General features: G+C 37.4%; 1 protein-coding gene across 8 annotated transcripts in view; it reads left to right on the top strand.

The window, feature by feature from the left end:
- Window positions 1-1,022: 1,022 nt before the first annotated feature.
- Window positions 1,023-19,190, top strand: part of LOC129750927 (glycogenin-1-like) — a 37,246-nt gene continuing 19,078 nt past the window's right edge. For 2 of the 8 annotated variants that reach the window (XM_055746129.1, XM_055746128.1), the window contains exon 1: window positions 1,037-1,733. In XM_055746129.1, the coding sequence (XP_055602104.1) occupies window positions 1,727-1,733 (7 nt within the window). In that variant the 5' untranslated portion in view covers window positions 1,037-1,726. Of the gene's footprint in view, window positions 1,734-19,190 lie in introns of all 8 variants that reach the window. The other 6 variants (XM_055746133.1, XM_055746135.1, XM_055746127.1 and 3 more) reach the window with 5 other exon arrangements.

Below are 19,190 nucleotides of genomic sequence, written 5' to 3' on the forward strand. Positions count from 1 at the left end.
ACGTAATGAAAGCTCACTCGAGAAATGGTTTTTTTCTCTACAATTTTCGTAATATGCAATTTTCTTTTGCCGCCGACCGTGACCTAGAAGATAGTGTTCAAGACTTCCAAGCCAAAGGTCATGAGATCATGAGCGTTTGTAAGATACTAGCCATCTTATCCTTGAAAGTTGTACGCCTTAGTTAAGTAAATTAGATCTCTTCGAAGAAACATGAAGTTTCACTGAGATCTCCTATATTTATGTGTGTGTTCGTTTTTTTACATACACACGCACAGCATTGGCCAAGCGGATTATAATTCATTCGAATCTGACTGCCTGGCATTTGTTCCATTCGAAGTTATTAAGCAAACACTAGCGACACCATGTCCTCCATAGAAGAATTTAGATTAGTCAGGAAGCTTTTGGGAACAGCCATATAATTTCTCCGAACTACTAAAAATCAAACATTTACCTGGCATTGCGGATACCCTTTTATCTCGTGATGGGATAGGAAGGGAGATGACAACGTTTTTATTTTGTTTCTATCAGCCATACGCAATGCGATTGCGCTGAGAGGTTATTGCCGGTGGTTTTATGCCGATGGCGTTGACATATTGAGAACTCATGATTGGAGCAAAGTCTGAATTTCGGGTGAAGTATTGAAGATTTTTATAACTTGAGTTCTTCCTTTGGGTAGGCAAAGCTTTTTTTTTAATTCTCTTCGAACCAAATGAAAAAGAAAGTTTACATGTACCAATATTTCTTGAAGAGAGAATTTTAACAATAAGTGCATCATTATTTGATAACAACTCAATTGGGGGCTTTATTTTTTCAAACGGGACGGTAATCTTGTAGTGAGTAATTATTTTTCCAACCTACAACAGTAATCGAAATCAATCACCATTATCACTGAACAAATTTAGCCAACAAGAAAAACAAAAATGTTTTCCGAATAATCAGTAGAATCGAAAATCTTCCATCCTTAAAGCTTGAATGTGTTGGTAAAATATCTCATATCTTGTGTTTCATTTCAGATGATTTCCTCTCACCGTCGTCGTCGTGCGAGAAAGTTCAGTGATAAGCTCATCCAGCCAGTCACCGATGGCATGGCTTTCACAGAGCGCCAGTGAAACGCGACTTCCTGACAAACAGATGCAAACGACGACCGGACTCATCCATCCCAAAAGCACAAACCACTGAGCGCCGTGTGATTATTTTTAGTTTGACAGTGCCGGCAATCGGACGTCGGACCGTGACAAACGCATAGTTGTTAAACTTTCATACTGTTTACTGGTCTGGTCTGGTCTGGTCGCTGTCGTCCATCGAAGCAGCGCCTTTTCCCGATTACCACTCTCGCAGACAGCTAGAAGCAGATCTTCTTGTTCGATTCGATTGAGTTTGGGAGGCGGCTCGAACTTGCCTGCCAGTTTAGTGGAAGTGTGCACCGAAGATCGTCACCAGTCGTCACCGAATACCCGCCGTGATTGGTGATTGGTCTTATGAAACTGGTCTTTCTTCCGTCTCTCCTCGAGCGAGTGGTCGTGTACTTTTCTTTTTTTGTTTTTGGTCGAGCGCGGTGTGATCCAGTAGTGTGGTGTCTCTAAAAAGGCAAGAAGATAAAAATCAACCGGTCAAGAATTCGACCACAACCCTGTGTGATATTTAGAGCACGATAAGGAAAATTGTGCAGGTTGCTGATACCCGCCGAAAGAACCCCCGAAAGTGACCGATCCAAGAATCCGGAAAAATGTCTAGTGAGTAAATTTTTTCACCTTTTTCCTTACCCCCCTGATTTCGTTTCTCGTGCCTCAAATTTTACCGGAATATAAAGGGAACCATCGACACTTGGTTCGAACAAAAGTTGACATCTCAAAGATGTATTTCCACCTATAGTCTGACCAAAAGAAGTACGATTTCATTTATGAAGTCTGTCGATAATTCAAATATGTGGCATTGCAGCGTGAAGAAAAACATCCCCACACGGGTGACCTCCCGATGACCTTGAAAACGCCAGAGTCATCAGGCAGGAGTGAGTGAACAAGATTAGTTAATACGGCAGACGGTACACAAATGTGGCAGCAGCAGGAAAGTTCTAATGGATTATCGCCGCTGCACCCAGCTGTTTGGAGTCCAAAAGACTACGATGGTCTTTAGGATGGTGTTTTGCTCTGAGAACAATCTATTTTTGGAAAAAGATTCCACCAGTGAACAATCTGAATTGATGCATTTCTTTTGCTCAAAATAATTATCATTTAGGGTTCGATTATTTTAATCATCTTTGACTTTGGGCGTTGTATGTTGTGTAATGAACTACACATAATGCTTCTTAGTTCCTTCAAGTTTATGCATCGAAAAAAATAGATTTGTTCCCATTTTATGAGGGTTAGCCCGGTTGATATTTCTTCCACCATCATAAGGCATATTCCTCCGGTCACTGTGCAATCCTCGCATACTAACCAGTTGTCCGGGTAGACTGGCCCGGCCCGTGTCTACCGAAGTGGACGATGATATTGGTTGGAGTGGCGGAAAGTGAACCCACATTTATACCAACCTACCCAGCTACGAGTTGACTTTTTCTCTTCCTTCTTCCCACATCGACATGGGAAATGAAATGGAATGGAAATGTGCCAAAGCAGAGCATTGCTGGGACGATGGCTGTCCTTGCTTACTACTCTACCTGAGCTTCATAGAAGTTAGTTGTTTATTTTCGTACTGATTCTGCATTGCTCGATCCTGGCTGCTTGTTTATAGGGACGGCGCGCAAAGACAGGCAGCCGTTTGCGTTCCATAGAATTGGCCAATGGGAATTCACATAAGTGTACCTGATGAATTGGAATTTTGATGGATCGGCCCGATCGGGATCGGACAGTTGGAATTCTCAAAGGGAATCATGCGCACGGGAAACAGGCAGTCGTTTGTGTGGATTGAAACTGGACAATGAGAATTTCTATACGTTTTCTTGAAGAATTTTAAAAGGGATGCGTGCGGACGGGCAGGCAGTCGACTTCGAGTGTCGTTCAGATGAATGGAATACATTGAAAGTTTACCTGATGGATTGAAAATATAATGAATTGGAATAGGATTATCAGGATTTGAGAAGAAATACTAGATGTACCTACTGAAATCAACGTTTCGAAAATCCAATAGCCGCTTTTATAGCAGGCAGATCAAAACAGAGAAAAACAACAGCCCCCAGTCTTTTTCTTTCGACTCATACTTCTAAATAAAAGTAAACAGGTTGATTATAGTACTTGATTGAATATAAATATTTAAGCCTTGAAAATATAAATGAAACGATGCCTCAAAAATTATTATTTTCATTCATATAGGTAATCGATTAATTTCAACTTAGAGCTTCCAAAAATGCGTTTGAAAAAATTGTTTTATCAAAAGTAGATACAATTCTGTTTTAGAAAAAACATAAACAACAAATCTCATTTCAAAACTATAACTGAATCAGATATAAATATCTCCCTGAGATAGGTTTGAGTAACGATTTTGATATGCTCTTCTGATCGGGAGAGTATTGATTTAACTAAATTCCTGCTTTTACTCAAGCTGGACGTTAATTTTAATTAAACAATCAAGACATCAATTTGAGACTATCCCGACAAGAATGTGACGCTGCAACAAAATGAGACCAAAATAAGGTATCAATAGCTACCCGATTGCATCAGGTTTCATTAATTTGCTTCGCCAATATTAGACATCAAATAAATTTCGATGACCGCAAAATTTGGCATCAATATGTTCTCAACACTTTCGGATGACGAGGTATGGCTTTAGGACTTGAAATAAGGTACACCTTGGCCTCACCTTGCCAAACATGTATGACAAATTTTGCTTTCATTTTTACTGGTAAACAAACCACACCTTGTTTTTAAGCAAGGTAAGAGCAAATTTGACTCTAAGGACGTGATATAGCTAAATTTGCTTTGAAAGTTGAAAGCCTAATTTAAATATCGTAAGATTTTTCCTATACATTTTTGTGTCATGATCTCTGAATATTTTTATAATGTCAACGATAAAATTATTGAAATAAGTTGTTTTAAAAAATCAGCAGATCTTATTTCGGGAACTGTTTTTTTACCCTGTATCATCTTAATTTTCCCTTTTTTTCAGTATGAAATGGTAATCCTTATTTAAAATATAAGGAAAGGGTTTTTGTTTAGATTCTTACTTACACAGTAAACGAAAATTACCGATTTCGGTAATTTTTTTTACCGAAATCCTAACATGTGTAAATCTTTAAACTGTTCGGTAATTTTTTCGGTAAAAAATAAACGAACATCGGTAAATAAAGAATCAATTTACCGATGTTCGTTTATTTTTTACCGAGAAAATTACCGAACAGTTTAACGATTTACACATGTTAGGATTTCGGTAAAAAAATTACCGAACTCGGTAATTTTCGTTTACTGTGTACTTTTCCATCCAGTAGCTTGAAAGTTATCCCTTTCTTGTTTTTTAACTTTTGTCTATCCCTATTAAGCTACTTGTGGATTTTTTTGAAAAAATGGTAACTTTGTTTTCTGAATAACTTTTGAACGCATGGATGGACATTGATGAAATGTTCAGTGAAGCTATATACCCAGTAATGTAATGTGTACGTGTACAAAATTTGTAAAACAATCTGTCAAGTGGTTTTTGAGATAGCGTCCAACTCTGAAGTTCATTCACAAACATTGTTAGAGACGAATCATCCTATTGGATGAAAATCCCAAGAAAAAAAATTGTCAAACATTTTTGGACAGGATCGAGAACTATCCAGAAAAGTCCCAGTGGGAAACCCAAAAACAGCTGGAAATCAACTATTCGACCAAAGTTCACATGGTAAAACGTTTAAGAAGTTCTAGAGGACCCAATAGTGAACTAAAATTTGAATAAAAATGAAGATTATTGATTCCTTGAAGTGGTTTTTTCTAGCTCAATCCGAATGTATAAAAAAAGGAAGTGATAAAAAAAGTCAAATTTTTCAGACTGGTTCGTATAGCTGACTTATAAATCAGACTTCTTTTCTACAAGACACGCGATGGGGAAGAATGACATCAAAATGTTAAATTCCCAGAATGTAAAGTTTCTACACGCCCACCGGTAAAAGAAACAAAATACGGTGGTCCAATCATAAGTAAAATATTGGACTGTTTGTGGGCAGATATTTTGGAAAATTTCGCAAGCAAAACGAAATCTTTTGGGGTCACAAAGTTTATACTCTAAATATTTAAGTGGGATCTGAAATCGTGCTATTACACAAAAACGGTAGTGGAGCGATAACCGTTTGTTTTTGTGCCGAAGGAGGGCAATCGGCTAAATTTGTTATAACTTTGAACAAATTCAAAATTTCGAATTATTTTGAAGGTCAAGCTTCAGGGAACAGCAAAAATCAAAAATAGCCTTGATCTGAAAAAATAAAATAGTATACATTATAGATGGCACACGTGTTGTCCAAAAATTAAAGTCGAAAATCTTCTTCATTGGACGCTATCTCAAAAACCATTTGACAGAACATCACAAAAATTCGCTGAAAATTTCATCAATTTATATACATGCATTCAAAAGTTATTCACAAAAAGTGTTGCATTTTTTTCGATTACACTCCTTACAATTGGAATGTTTGGATTGTACTTGATTAAACTTTTAAAGGTTAATTCACATTATTTACTTCATGGAATCAACAGTCTTTTAGAGCGAATTAAAACATTTGGTCGAATAGTAGATTTCAGCTGAAAGATTGATATCAATTTAAAACCCGAAAAAAGAAAAAAAAAATGAAGTGTGAACGTAGAATCAGAACTGAAATTATAAAAATCGCTTGAGTTTAAGATTGAAAAAGATGAAAAGTGTAGAAACTTCAATCAATTGATCCGAATGACAACAAAAGCCCTTAAAGATAATAACAAAGAGCATTTTTTAAAGCTTTATATATTGGTAAGTTTTTATGGATTTTACACCTGATGTGGACATAAACATGGAAAAAATGTATCTGGCATGTAACAGAATAACATTACATAATAAGGTTTTGTAACACACTGAAATGCGTTATTAACTGTGGATTTTTCTTTATCAAATAGGCATCACACTCAAAATATTTTTTTTCTTGACATGCAAGGGACGTGTTAACTGAATTTGGCCGACATTTAAATTATTGTGTGTTCTATGTGACCGTCAAGTGAAATTCACCTAAATGAACGGTCAAGTGATCGAGCAAGTGGATTGTCATGCACTATTTTTCGAAAAATTGATTTTTATGTGATATTTTATCACTCAGTACTTAGCAGATCAGACCAAAATGAATTTTATGTAAAAAGTTGTATTTGAAACATTCAATTAAAAACTTCAAGCTTAAAAGAAATATTTTCATCTGTTATAAGTTAAAATGTCTTGTTTAGGAATGTTCTATCTTCTGGAAAAGATCGATTCCCAAGTTTTAATTAGCTGAATGGTAGAAATAAAGATCCTCCTAAAACTGGAAGTAAAGAAAGTTTCTGTAAGATCGATCTTTCCAAATTTGTTTAAAATAATGCTGAGGGCTTCTTTATGCTGAAGTATATAGCGAAATACGACAGCAAAGCTTATACATTTGAATTATTTTAAATATGTACTTGAATTTATCCAATTAATATAGAATCATTTTTTTTTTGCTAAGCTTATAAGATCCATTAAAAATATACTAACCTTTAATGGCATAGGTCGTCCCGAAAATATTGAATTTAAATCGCGGGTCACCCCGGTTCTAATCATTTCCGCTTTGTGGCAAATTAAAGATGTAGAATAAGAGCACATATTTCATTTTTTTTTTTGGTACACTTCACCCCTTTCCTACCTATATAGTAATGTAATGTTTACATTAGAAAAATTTATTAAAGCACGTGTTTTAAAATATATTTACAAAATTTATCGGCTTAATCGGTGAAAAGTGATGTCCTTTTTAGTAGGAACATTTGATATGTGATGATAATGCTTCTAAATAAATTCTACCCGCTCATTTTCACCATCTTTCATTTCATCTAACGTTCTATCCATCTATAAAATTTCACAACCTTAAGATGTCCCTACTTAAAAAGAAATCATTTTTCACCGATTAGGCCGATAAATTACGGGGATTAATTTCTTCATATTTACAAAGTTTCAGGAAAATTTTACGGCTGGTACTCTCAGCCATCAACAGGTTAATTTAAATTTAACATTAGAATGTTTTATTTTTTGTGACTTTGGTTGATTGTTTATGAGAAACTTGCCAGGTAATTTAATATAACATAAGAACTAACTATTGCATCTTGACTGATAACAATAATTCAATCATTCGATTGAAGTTTGGGTATTCCTCAAGAGTCTAGCTAGACAATAAAAAAAATCTAGCTAGACAAAAATAAAGGTCAAACATGCTATTTTTCATGTTGGTATTGAATCTCTTGGTAGCATGGTGACACCAATTGTGAAAAGCTGTTTTTCAGATGGTACAAATATCAAAACTCTGAACGAAATTGAATCTCAATATCTCCGGTATACAGAATTAAAACACTTGAAAAGATCGAGAGATCGAAACGAAAATAAACCGATTTAATCGATATTTCGATCAATCGATCCAAAAATCTAAAATTTAACTCCAAAAGTTCCATCTCGCAAAAATCGATTCAAGATCGACCAAGCCTTGTCTGGTGTTTGATTAAATAAGGTTTTCAACAGAGCTGTAAATCAAGCTTTAAATTTCCAAACAATGAATGATCTTGCAATGTTTTAAACTATTCGTCAGACTTTTTTTTTGAACGGTTTTAAATTTTCATCATGGTATTAATATTATCTACGATCTACAATATTTTTGATCTATAATTTACACACTGCAACATAATGTACACATTTTTCATCAATTTTCACCATCATTAAATTTTTGATTTTTCATTATAATCAATTTTCAAACGCGTTTTTACTTAAACTTGCTGACTCGGGGCGTATAAAACACCATTGATCGGGGCACGATGAGCGTTTTCTGCCGTAGAATCTCGCAGCGAATTCAACTCGATGAATTAAATCAACCAAATTATAGAATCACAGCTTGATTAGTTTACATCTGACGATTTAGCCTATTGGTTAAGTGTTGGGGAGGTAATCAGAAGACTCGAGTTCGATTCCTGGTCAAGAGTTGGTTTTTTTTTATTTTCATTTATGATCGATTATTTTTATTGTTGCATTATACGGCTAGTAGCATCATCCGCCAAACAAAGCACTAGAAACATAAAGTATGAGTGTGTGTGAATTGTTTGTATTCTACAAACAGACATACATTTTTCTGTTCTTGCTTTGTTTGATCTACGACTCACCGTTAAGTGCATAATCCATCGATCATGAATGGTAAATAAAAAAAATCACCTCGACCAGGAATCGAACTCGAGTCTTCTGGTTACCTCTCCGACACCTAACCAATAGGCCAAATCGTCAGATAAAACAACTCAAGCTGTAGCTCTATGATTCAGTTGACATTATCGAGCTGAACTCGCTGCTAGATTCCCCGGAAGAAAATGCTCATCTTGCCCCGATTAATGGTGTTTATACTGCCCCTTGGGGTTTCTCATTATGCCACAGTGACTGATTATCAGCTTGGCCAAAAAATTAAAAGTGCATTTTTAAACGTTTTTATCTACTTTTTCAAGTTCTAGTCCGTTAGGAAAAAACACTTTTTTAGTGTCATAGCACAAAACAATGAAGTAACTCACATATTATAACTGTTTTCTATTTTTAAATTAACGTCCTTCTTAAGGTGGCCATTATACCCTTATCTCCTCCTCTACGATACATTCTAAATAAAAATTATTTAAGTACTTTTGAAGTGAATTAAGTATTAAAATTTCTTCACAATATGTAGAACCACAATGCAATATAATTACAAAAGTCGTTTTAATTATTTGAAAGTTTGGAAGTTGGGTGTACCCTAGGGAAGCATACTTGGAACGGTTTTGTTACAGCTGTACAACGATTGAGACTTATCGTTATTGTTCGAATTTCCTAATTTATAACATTTTTAGAAGAAAAACAAACAAACAAGTTTACAAACGATAACTAGAATACATTCAATTAAACATGCAGAGACTTTTTTAAGCATCGGCAACGACGTAGTCTAAATGTGAACGACAGACACACCACATAAGTTACAATTGCTGCTGCTGCTACTTCTCTCCCAATGAACGATTCTAAAATTAATCGTATCTCAAGCGTAGGACGATTGGCGAATGATGATTCTGCTGCTTGTTGGTGGTCGATCTTTGGACATCTTTCGAGCGTAGAAATGATCGTTTGCATTACATGGCGCGTAGTAGGTATTCTGTTTTGAATATTGGTAGAGGAACTAAAGTCTTGTTCAGCTGCCCATCGTGGATATTTTGGAAAATATGTGTTTTCGTTAGAAGAATTTCTCATGGTTTAACAAAACTGTCTCAGAATCAGAATCAATCAAAACTAAAAAATTCTTCTAAATAATTCCCTTGAGGTTTTTTCTGTGCCTACTAATCTGAAAAATAATAATAACCATTTATTGGCCGCTTTTCCAACAAAAGACATCTACATATTTTCACCTAACGGAAAACCTAACGGCTAAAAAAATCCGCACAGGCGCCGCTGACTGACGTTAGTTAGTTTAGCCGGCTGGCGTCACACGGCCAATATAAGTATAGTGCTGGTGGCCGCAGGATCAATGTGATTCTTCCTTTGATTACAAAATGTAACGAGCAAATAGTTTTGTTTTTGTTTTGAGCCCTTATCTGCGGCTCTCCGGTCGCGATAAGAAGCCGGGCGTATTATCAAATGCAGAACGTAATGACAATTTTTCCATCCGTTCGTCCGGTTCAGTTTGCGCGTATATTGATAATGTCGAAGAAAGCGGATCATCTGCGAATGGGCAGGTTGTTGCAGGGAGAGAGGTTGAACTGCGTTGCCCTCACGTGTCTTACGGTAGTTGTAATGGTGTTTATATTTTTTAAATTTTTAAACGTTGCGTCGGGTATTATTCTGGTTCAATGTCACATTGATTCAAGCAAAGCATTCGAAAAACGACTCCACATTTGCTCCTTTTTACTTCATATTGCAATCTTTATAAGATGGAAGATGTGTAAATGTAAAGAAAAATCAAAATAGTGTGCTAATGATTTTTTTTAAATCTTGATATGATATACATATGTAGGTATGTACTTTTAGAGTGGCAATAAAGGCAAGGGAGAAATGGAATCATCGAATTTTGAATATGGTTCATTTTTAAATGGGCCCAAAAAAATGACCTTTGCAAAATTTCGGGTTAATTGCACTTGAACTGGGAGTGCCTCAAAGAACTCTAAGTCATTTTCGACCCTTAAAAATCACCAAAAAAATTGACCTAAGAAAATCGGGTGTCTGATGTTATCTATCCTCAATATTTTTTTACACAGATAGACCACTCACTTAAAATCTATCTCTAAATATGATATTTCATCTACTGTGTCACACCTGACGTCAAGGTTTTGCTCGAAAATTTAAAATTTTAAAAGTAATACAATAACTGGCTTCAACCTCAAACAATTCAAACTTGTTATCTTTCTCCAAGATCCTTTTGTTAGCGTATGTTTTGTTTTGATAATGAAATTCAATATTTATAAAACCTTGGAAGATGTCTCAAATTTCCGACATCTCTTCCTTCGGGAGCTTTATCCTTATCAAAGGTCGGACTTTTGTTCTGTTTGCTCACCACGCCGGTCACTGTTCATTATGTTGCATTATGTTTCACTTATCACTCGGATGTATAGAGGTGAAAAGAGATTTTCACTGCAGCTTGGTTTGTTTCGGTGATTTATGAATTAACTAGGATCGATCTTATTACTATTATCCTATCTATGGAGCCACAACTTACACGTACCTGTAGAACGCAGCATTTTCATTCTTTTCTCGAATAATTTTTTAGTCTTAAAATTTCTAATATCAAAACAGTGAATATTTCCAATTATTTTAGTAGTACAAAGTGAAAAATTCACATTTTCTTAAAGTCGCCCATAATCGGCCAAATCCCACCCAAAAAATCGTCGGAAAAGAACTTAAACCACAGACACAACGTGCATTTAATCTATATCACGCTCATTCACACACGGTCTGGTCTTCGATTGGCGTCCCTATCGGTGGAAGAAAGAAATCTTCAAGCCGCTGGTCGGGACAATCTAAATACGAGAGGTGCGAGAGTCATGCGACCGACCCATGCGTTAATTATAACAAATCTCATTACTAAGCGGGAGACAACAGGACAGGAATGAATTGCGGCCTGAATGACTGACCAATCATCATCTTAGCGCCTTTCCTTCGATCTCGTTTGGGTCGGGGAGAAAGACAACATTTCGGGGAAGCAAGAATCCACCAAAAGTGATTAAACTTTTCTTCCCGCCGGATCTTGGTTTCTTATTCATTATGAAATAATGGTGTTTGACCGAGGCCTTGAAATTTCCGACCGGCTGCCTGAGCGCGATAGTAACAATTACATCATTATCGTGTTTGACGTTTTGACTTCAACAACGAAATTGGTCCGGTTTATGTTTCCTTCTTTTAGTTCATTTAAGTACATTTAAGAGTTCTTTAAATTCATTCAATTCAGTTCTTTTTGCTTTTTTGATTGGATATTCTCCTTTTGAAAGGATGCCGAATACCAGACATTTGCTGATCTGAATGTTTCAGTATGTAAGGAATGTGAGTGTATTTTTTTCGAGATAAAATTGAGAAAAATTCAGTGTTTCAAAAATGCTTTCGTTTAAAAATGATCCATTTATCTGTTTAAATGAAATGTCTAACTCTCACTATCCACCTTAAATTATTGAGTCCGAAATGCTTCATCATTAGCTTTGAGAAAAATAAATCTCTAATTCTGCATATGAAACGTGTCTGTTTTCCTAATATCTCATAAGACACTGATTTCAACTCATTACAATAATACTCGTACACTTACTTTTCGTTTTGAAAACACTGGTCGGCGAAGAGAAAAACCTGCGTGCGTTGAATAGCAATTTGTTAAGACGCAAAAAAAGAACAAAAAAACGATTACATAATTAGTTTTGTTTGTACTTCTGAAATAGATTCAACGCGATGTGATGTCACCCAGTTTGACAGGATCAATCATTCGGATTAATTAGGCGGCGCTGATTGGTGCGATTAATTGTTGGGGCTGGGTCTTTTGGCCGATGTCCATTTGACCGAAGGTCATTGGTCCGATGGACGTTAGGCCGAATATGCCACTAGGCCGAATAGGTCGGTCATACGGCCGATGCCAACGGTTATCCAGCCGAAGGCTGTTCGACCGAAAGGATGTAAGGCCGAATGGTCATCAGACCGAATGAACGTAAGGCCCAATGGACGTTGGGCCGAATGAACGTTGGGGCGAATGGTCGCTAGGTCGAATGGTTGTAAGGCCGAATAGACGTTAGACCGAATGTACATTAGGCTGAATGGTCGGTAGGCTGATACGACAATCTTAGACTCTAGTCTGAAACGTCGAACGGACACTAGGCTGAGTGAATTTTCGGCCTAATGCCCACTAGGCCCAATAGTCAGCCATTCGGCCTAGTGACCATTTGGCCTAGTAACCATTCTGCCCTACGACCATTCGGTCTAACGACCATTCGGCCTAATCTATATACACATAAATGGATTTCTGGTTATATGATTTTAATCGCCCTAATTTTTTATGATTATAATTTTAATGGCATGTTCGGCGGAATGAAAACTAGAGAGAATTTTTGTTTTATAGAAATTTGAAAGAAAGGTGTATAGGCAGGCATTAGTGCGCCAATAGGAGAAAGCTTGATAGGTGTTGAAATTTTAGGCTACGAGCTCGTTTGAAGTGTGTGTAAAACCATGCTCTTATACCACTAGGCTCGCTGTACATGGGAATTCTCTTTCTGAGTTAGCTAGTGTAGAGCAAAGGCGGGACAATTCTTGGGAGCTTTTCATCAACATGCCCTCTAGCCTAAAATTTCAACACCTATCAAGCTTTCTTCTATTGGCGCACTAATGCCTGTCTATAGACGTTTCTTAAAAATTTCTATGAAATAAAAATTCTCTCTAGTTTTCATTCCGCCGAACATGCCATTAAAATTATAATCATAAATGGATTTCTGTCTGTCTGTCTGTTCTCTATAGACTCGAAAACTACTAAAACGATTTGCGTGAAACTTGGCAGAGGGAGAGTGGAGGCCGGGGATGGTTCTTATTAGTACTAAATTTGGCATGGTAGGGTATTTGGGTACGAGAAATATATCTATGATTATTCGAGCCCCTCCCTCTTTCCAGTGAAAAGACAGTAAGGGGGGAGGAGGGCTCCCTTACATTTTTCACATAACTCGAAAACTATTCAAGCAACGGAACTAAATTCGGCATAAGTGAGTATCTGAATTCGAGAAATATTTCTATGATTCTTTGAGACCCCTACACAGAAAAAATAATGATTATTACGTGTACTTTAAAATGGTAGCCTTTAAAAAAAGGTAACTCGTAATGAGCAAAACACGCAATTCTCAATTGATTGATTTAAAGTAAACTAGAAAATCATTTAATATTACCGCGAATGTCCTGTAACAAAAAAGAGCATGGCCTCTACCGTAGTTTTACAGGTTGAAAAAAATTACGTGCCACGTAATTTAAATCACGTGATTTTTTTCAACCTGTAAAACTACGGTAAATGTCTTGTTCCTTTTTGTTACTGGACATTTACAGTAGTTTTAAATGATTATTTATTTTATTTTAAACCAATCAACTGAAAACTACTTGAATTTAATTTAGGTATCAAAATAGAAACGTCAGAGCGAAGCGTACGAATGTGATCGACGTCATTTCGGCCAGAGAGGTGTTTAAACGTGTGGAAAAAATGCGTGCATTTGTGGGACAACTATTTTGTCACTACATCAAATGTATTGGTTCGAATCAACTTGTATGAAGATGGTTCAATTTTCGATACTTGTAAGAGTTCTGCTAGCTGTCGCCCGGTGGTAACGAAAACGAAAAAAAATATATGTATTAATTTTGAAAAACAAAAATTCAAAAATCGAGCAAAATCAATTCAATGAACCAAAATTTTACAGTACTGTAATTTTAAACCAGCCTGTAAATTTGTCCACGTAAATATATATGACAAGTGATTTTTATGCGACCTGTAGAATTTCGGTAAATGTCCTGCTCCTTTTTGTTATAGGATATTTGCTGAAATTTTACAGAAAATATTTTTTTCTGTGTACCTTCTTCAATTGGGAAGATAGGAAGGAAGTAGTGAGGTTTCCTTATAATTTTTATTGCATATCTAGAGAAGCAAATGGATCTAATTTTGGCATGACGGGGTATTTGCAATGCAATTTTGTTGGCATAACTTGAGAATAAATCAAGCAAATGGAATCAAATTTGACATGGGGAAGTACGAGATATGTTTCTGTGATTTTTATAAACCCTTCCGCTTTGCAGAGAAGAGAGTGTAGAGAATAGGAACAAAGAGAACGAAATAAATAAAAAAATATGATTAAGTAAAATATGATTTTGAGTTGAAACAAAATTAGAAAGTTAACTTAACTAGCAGAATAGATGAACATAGTCATTAAAATGAATTTGTTTGCCTGTATAAAAAATCGAAATTTATACCTATAACTTTAACAAATTTTATTTATTTTTAGAAGGTGTAGCAAAGCACACCGGGTCAGCTAGTATACATATAAGCGTAAAAATGGCTAATCGGCCTCGCATTCGTTCGCATCTATGCGACTTAGCGGCTATTCGACCTTACCACAATTCGGCCTAACGTCCATTCGGTCGATTATCCATCCGGGTTAACATCTTTTCGGCCTCGCATTCATTCGGCCTAATGTCCATTCGGCTTGATGACCATTCGGCCAAATGGCGTTTCAACCGAATAACCTACGGCCAAATGTCTCATTCGGCCTTTTCTCCCATTCGGCGAACATCCTTCGGCATATTAACCTATTCAGCCTTGTGAATTTAGGTCGAACATTCTTTCAGCCAGATTGAGATTTTGCAAATACGCTTTAGATATCTGCTCAAATCAGTTTGAAATTTTATAACTTTTTTTGTAGGGATTAATAAATCTATTTTAAATCTATATATCTCTCGTGAGCTTTCATTACGTTGTATGAAACATCTTAAGAATTCACAGGAAACTACTGCAAAAGTTATCAAAGCACCTTTAAAAAGTTACTAAAAAATTTCACATTTAGAATATATTGTCCAGGCTACAAATATTCTAAATGGAAAGAAGATGCGACTAGTTTATGCCAGTTTTTGTATTTTTTTTTTCGTAACAGCTCACGCGAGATATAGAAAAAATATTTTTTGTGTTTTTGTCTATCTGTCCCCTATAGACGCGAAAACTACTGAACCGATCAATTTGAAATTTAGTATGTAAGAGTTTTTGGGGTCGGAAATGGTTTCTGTAATACTTTCAAACCCCTCCAAATTAGGGAGAAGAAGGCTCCCGTACAAAGTTAAAAAAAATGACACAATTCGAACAATTTTCGTAAACTAATTAACCGATCAACGTGAAACACAAAATGAACAAAAATATGATAAAATCATGTATAGATATGTTTTTTATCAAAAATTGATAAACGTAAGCGTTTTGACATTATTCACGGTAATTGTTTGGTTTGACAAATATTTTTTTTAAGAATTAGATGATATATTAATAGATGCTACCTTTTTTTAATGAATGAAGGTTCTCATATTAAATAAATGTAACATAACATTAGTAAGGAGACACGAATGCCACAAGGATGGTAAAGTGTCGTTGATAAAAAAAATACATGTTAATAAAAAAATCAATATCTTAGTGTTTTCATAAAGTGTGGCACACTGTTTGATATTGTGCAAATTTTTCTGTATTAAAAAATTCCTCTCGTTTAAAAAGGGGCGATTTTGTTTTTAAATTTAAAGAGACTATTTAATGCATTAAAGATCTCTGGCTCCTTCAACCTTAAAATCTTCAAAATACGATTAGACAGTATATAAGCTCAAATGCAATGAAAAATAGTTCGCTTTGGCATAATGTTAAAATTTAATTTTATGAAGGATTAATTACCGTAATTTATTTTTGTTGCTTTAATTTATCGGCCTTATCGGTGAAAAGTGATCTGTCCTTTTTAGTAGGGACATCTAAAAATAATGAACCTTTTATAGATTAGAAGGTTAGATGAAATGAAAGATGGTAAAAATGAGCAGGTAGAATTTATTTAGAAGCATTTTATCTAACATTCTATCCATCTTTAAAGGTTTTATAATTTTTACATGTCCCCAATAAAAAGGACATCACTTTTCACCGATAAGGCCGATAAATTAAAGCAACAGTTAAAATTTAATTTAATTAAAAAAATTTAACAAACTTAAATTTCTACATGGAAGGGGTAGCAAAGCACATCGGGTCAGGAAGTGATTTATAAGAACAGAAAAAACGTTGCTGCGTAATGTTTTAAAAATCAAATTCTAGAACCGTTATCGAACAATAAAGGTATATAAGAGCATTGAATTAAGTGCATAGGAATCTTCGTAATTGTTTTTCTAAATAAATTAGTATTTACAAGATATAAAGTACTAATTGAAGTATTTTATTGAATCTAATTGTTCTCCTTCTGTTAAAGCCGGTAAACGTCTTTGTTTTTCAATTTTTTATTCTCTTTAAATTATTTAATTTAATTTAATTTAATTTATTTTGGCTGGTAAACGGTGGATAATGTGCAACACGAGACCCCATAGTGGTCATATCACCTCTTATTCACAACTCCTATCTCTACCTCCCCGCGGTGCCGGCTGGGGTGCGAGTAACCTAAGCGGAGATCGGGTACCCAACCCCGGTGGATGCTTTGGTCGCATGCAGACTGAGAAGGTGGCCGCACGCGTCTGTTCCCCAGGTCAGGGGCGGCGTGCAACAACAACCGAGCGTCTGTTCTCCAGGTCAGGGGCGGCTCAAACAGCGTCTGTCTCGCAGCGAGCGGCTGAATTTACGAAATGCGGCTCCCGCCAGCTAAGTCCAAGATGGCAGCCCCATCGCGGGATAGGGACTTTAGGCTAACAACCTACTGCTCCCGATTTAAAATTGTTACGGAATCCGAAAGAAATGACCGACCTGGAACTTTGGCGACGACTTTTAGCATGAAAACACGGACACGAATTGGAACTTGGAATGTTTTAACCCTTGCCCAACAAGGCAAACTGGAACAACTTGCTAGAGAGGCTAGCCGCCTCAAGCTTGAAATTCTGGGACTGAGCGAAGTCCGTTGGCCTAATACTGGAGAACACAAGACACAATCCGGGCAAGTCCTGCTTTACTCTGGCATACGAGGAGAACATGCTACTCGGGAACGAGGAGTTGGTTTCCTGTTAAGCCCGCAAGCCTACGCGGCCCTCATTAGATGGGAACCGATAAACGAAAGAATAATCGTAGCCAGATTTAGAACACGGGTTAGAAACCTTACAATGGTCCAGTGTTATGCGCCAACTGACGTTGCCGACTTGCAGGAGAAAGAGCAGTTTTACAGTCAACTGAACAGCGTGGTTGAGAGAATTCCGAAGGGTGACATTCAAATCCATTTGGGCGACTTCAACGCAAAAATTGGCTCCGACAATCAGGACCTTGAGCGCATCATGGGGCGCCATGGCCTAGGACAGATGAGCGAAAACGGAGAGCTGTTTGTAGAATTTTGTGGCAACAACAACATGGTGATCGGTGGATCGCTCTTCCCCCATCGACCAGCACATAAGGTCACTTGGGTATCCCGAGATGGCCGAACAGAAAATCAAATTGACCACATCTGCATCAGCCGAAAATGGAGAAGGAGCCTTCTTGATGTCCGCAACAAGCGAAGCGCAGACATTGCATCTGACCATCACCTCGTCCTTGGCGAGATACGACTGAGAGTTGCACGTGTCCAACGGCGCGAGGAGAAAGTCGGGTGTCGATACGACGTCCGCCGGTTGGAGAATCCAGAGGTGAAAAGGGCATACGTTGAACAGCTAGAATCCCGAGCCTCGGAGCTGCCGACAGACGGAACAGTCGAAGAACAGTGGTGTGGAATCAAGAATGCCTTTATCACGACGAGCCATGGTACTCTCGGTAAAGTTTGTGGAAGAAGGAGTGAATGGATGACGGATGAAACTTGGAGGATGGTCGATGATCGGAGAAAGGCGAAAGTCGGAATTGAGCAGGCATGTACCGGGTCAGCCAAAGCAGCCGCCCGCTTACGATATGCGGAGCTGGAAAAGGCAGTTAAACGAGCTTGTAGACGAGACAAGAGAGCCTGGACAAACTCCCTAGCCGAAGAGGGAGAAAGAGCCGCCGCCAATGGAGATATCCGATTACTTTATGACATTTCTCGCCGCCTCACTGGTGCAAGGACTAATGCAAGAATGCCGCTAAAAGACCGAGCAGGTCAGTTATTGACCGATCGAACAGATCAGCTCAAACGATGGACTGAGCACTTCGAACAACTCTTCCGAGTCACGAATAGCGATGGCCAACAGAATCTGCAGCTCGAAGCGCCAACAGTAAGTCGCATAAATGGCGTCAACTCGGAAGCGCCTTCGCTGGCTGAAATAGAAGCGGCAATCAAAAACATGAAATCCAACAAAGCACCTGGGATCGATTGCATCCCTGCTGAAATGCTGAAAGCCGACCCTGCCCTATCAGCACAAATGTTGCACCGTCTTTTCGCTGACATCTGGGATACTGCAACATTCCCGGCCGACTGGATGCAGGGTATCCTCGTAAAGGTCCCGAAGAAAGGAGACCTGACAGAGTGCGGTAACTGGCGAGGCATAACGTTGATCTGTACAACCCTCAAAGTACTCTGCAAAGTGATTCTGAACAGGATCCAGGAGAAAATAGACGCTACACTCCGACGGCAACAAGCTGGATTCCGATCCGGACGATCATGTGTGGACCACATCACAACGCTACGAATCATACTGGAACAAATCAACGAATTTCAGGACTCTCTTCTGCTGGTGTTCGTTGATTTCGAAAAAGCATTCGACCGACTTAACCATGAAAACATCTGGGCGGCTCTAAGGCGACGAGGGGTCCCAGAGAAACTAGTCCATCTCATCGAAGCACAGTATGAGGCATTTTCGTGCAAGGTCTTGCACGACGGTGTCTTGTCCGAACCAATCCCGGTAACTGCTGGAGTGAGACAAGGATGTATTCTATCACCGCTACTTTTTCTTAT

This window comes from Uranotaenia lowii, chromosome 3 (genome assembly GCF_029784155.1).
Source record: "Uranotaenia lowii strain MFRU-FL chromosome 3, ASM2978415v1, whole genome shotgun sequence".
NCBI classification, from domain to species: domain Eukaryota; kingdom Metazoa; phylum Arthropoda; class Insecta; order Diptera; family Culicidae; genus Uranotaenia; species Uranotaenia lowii.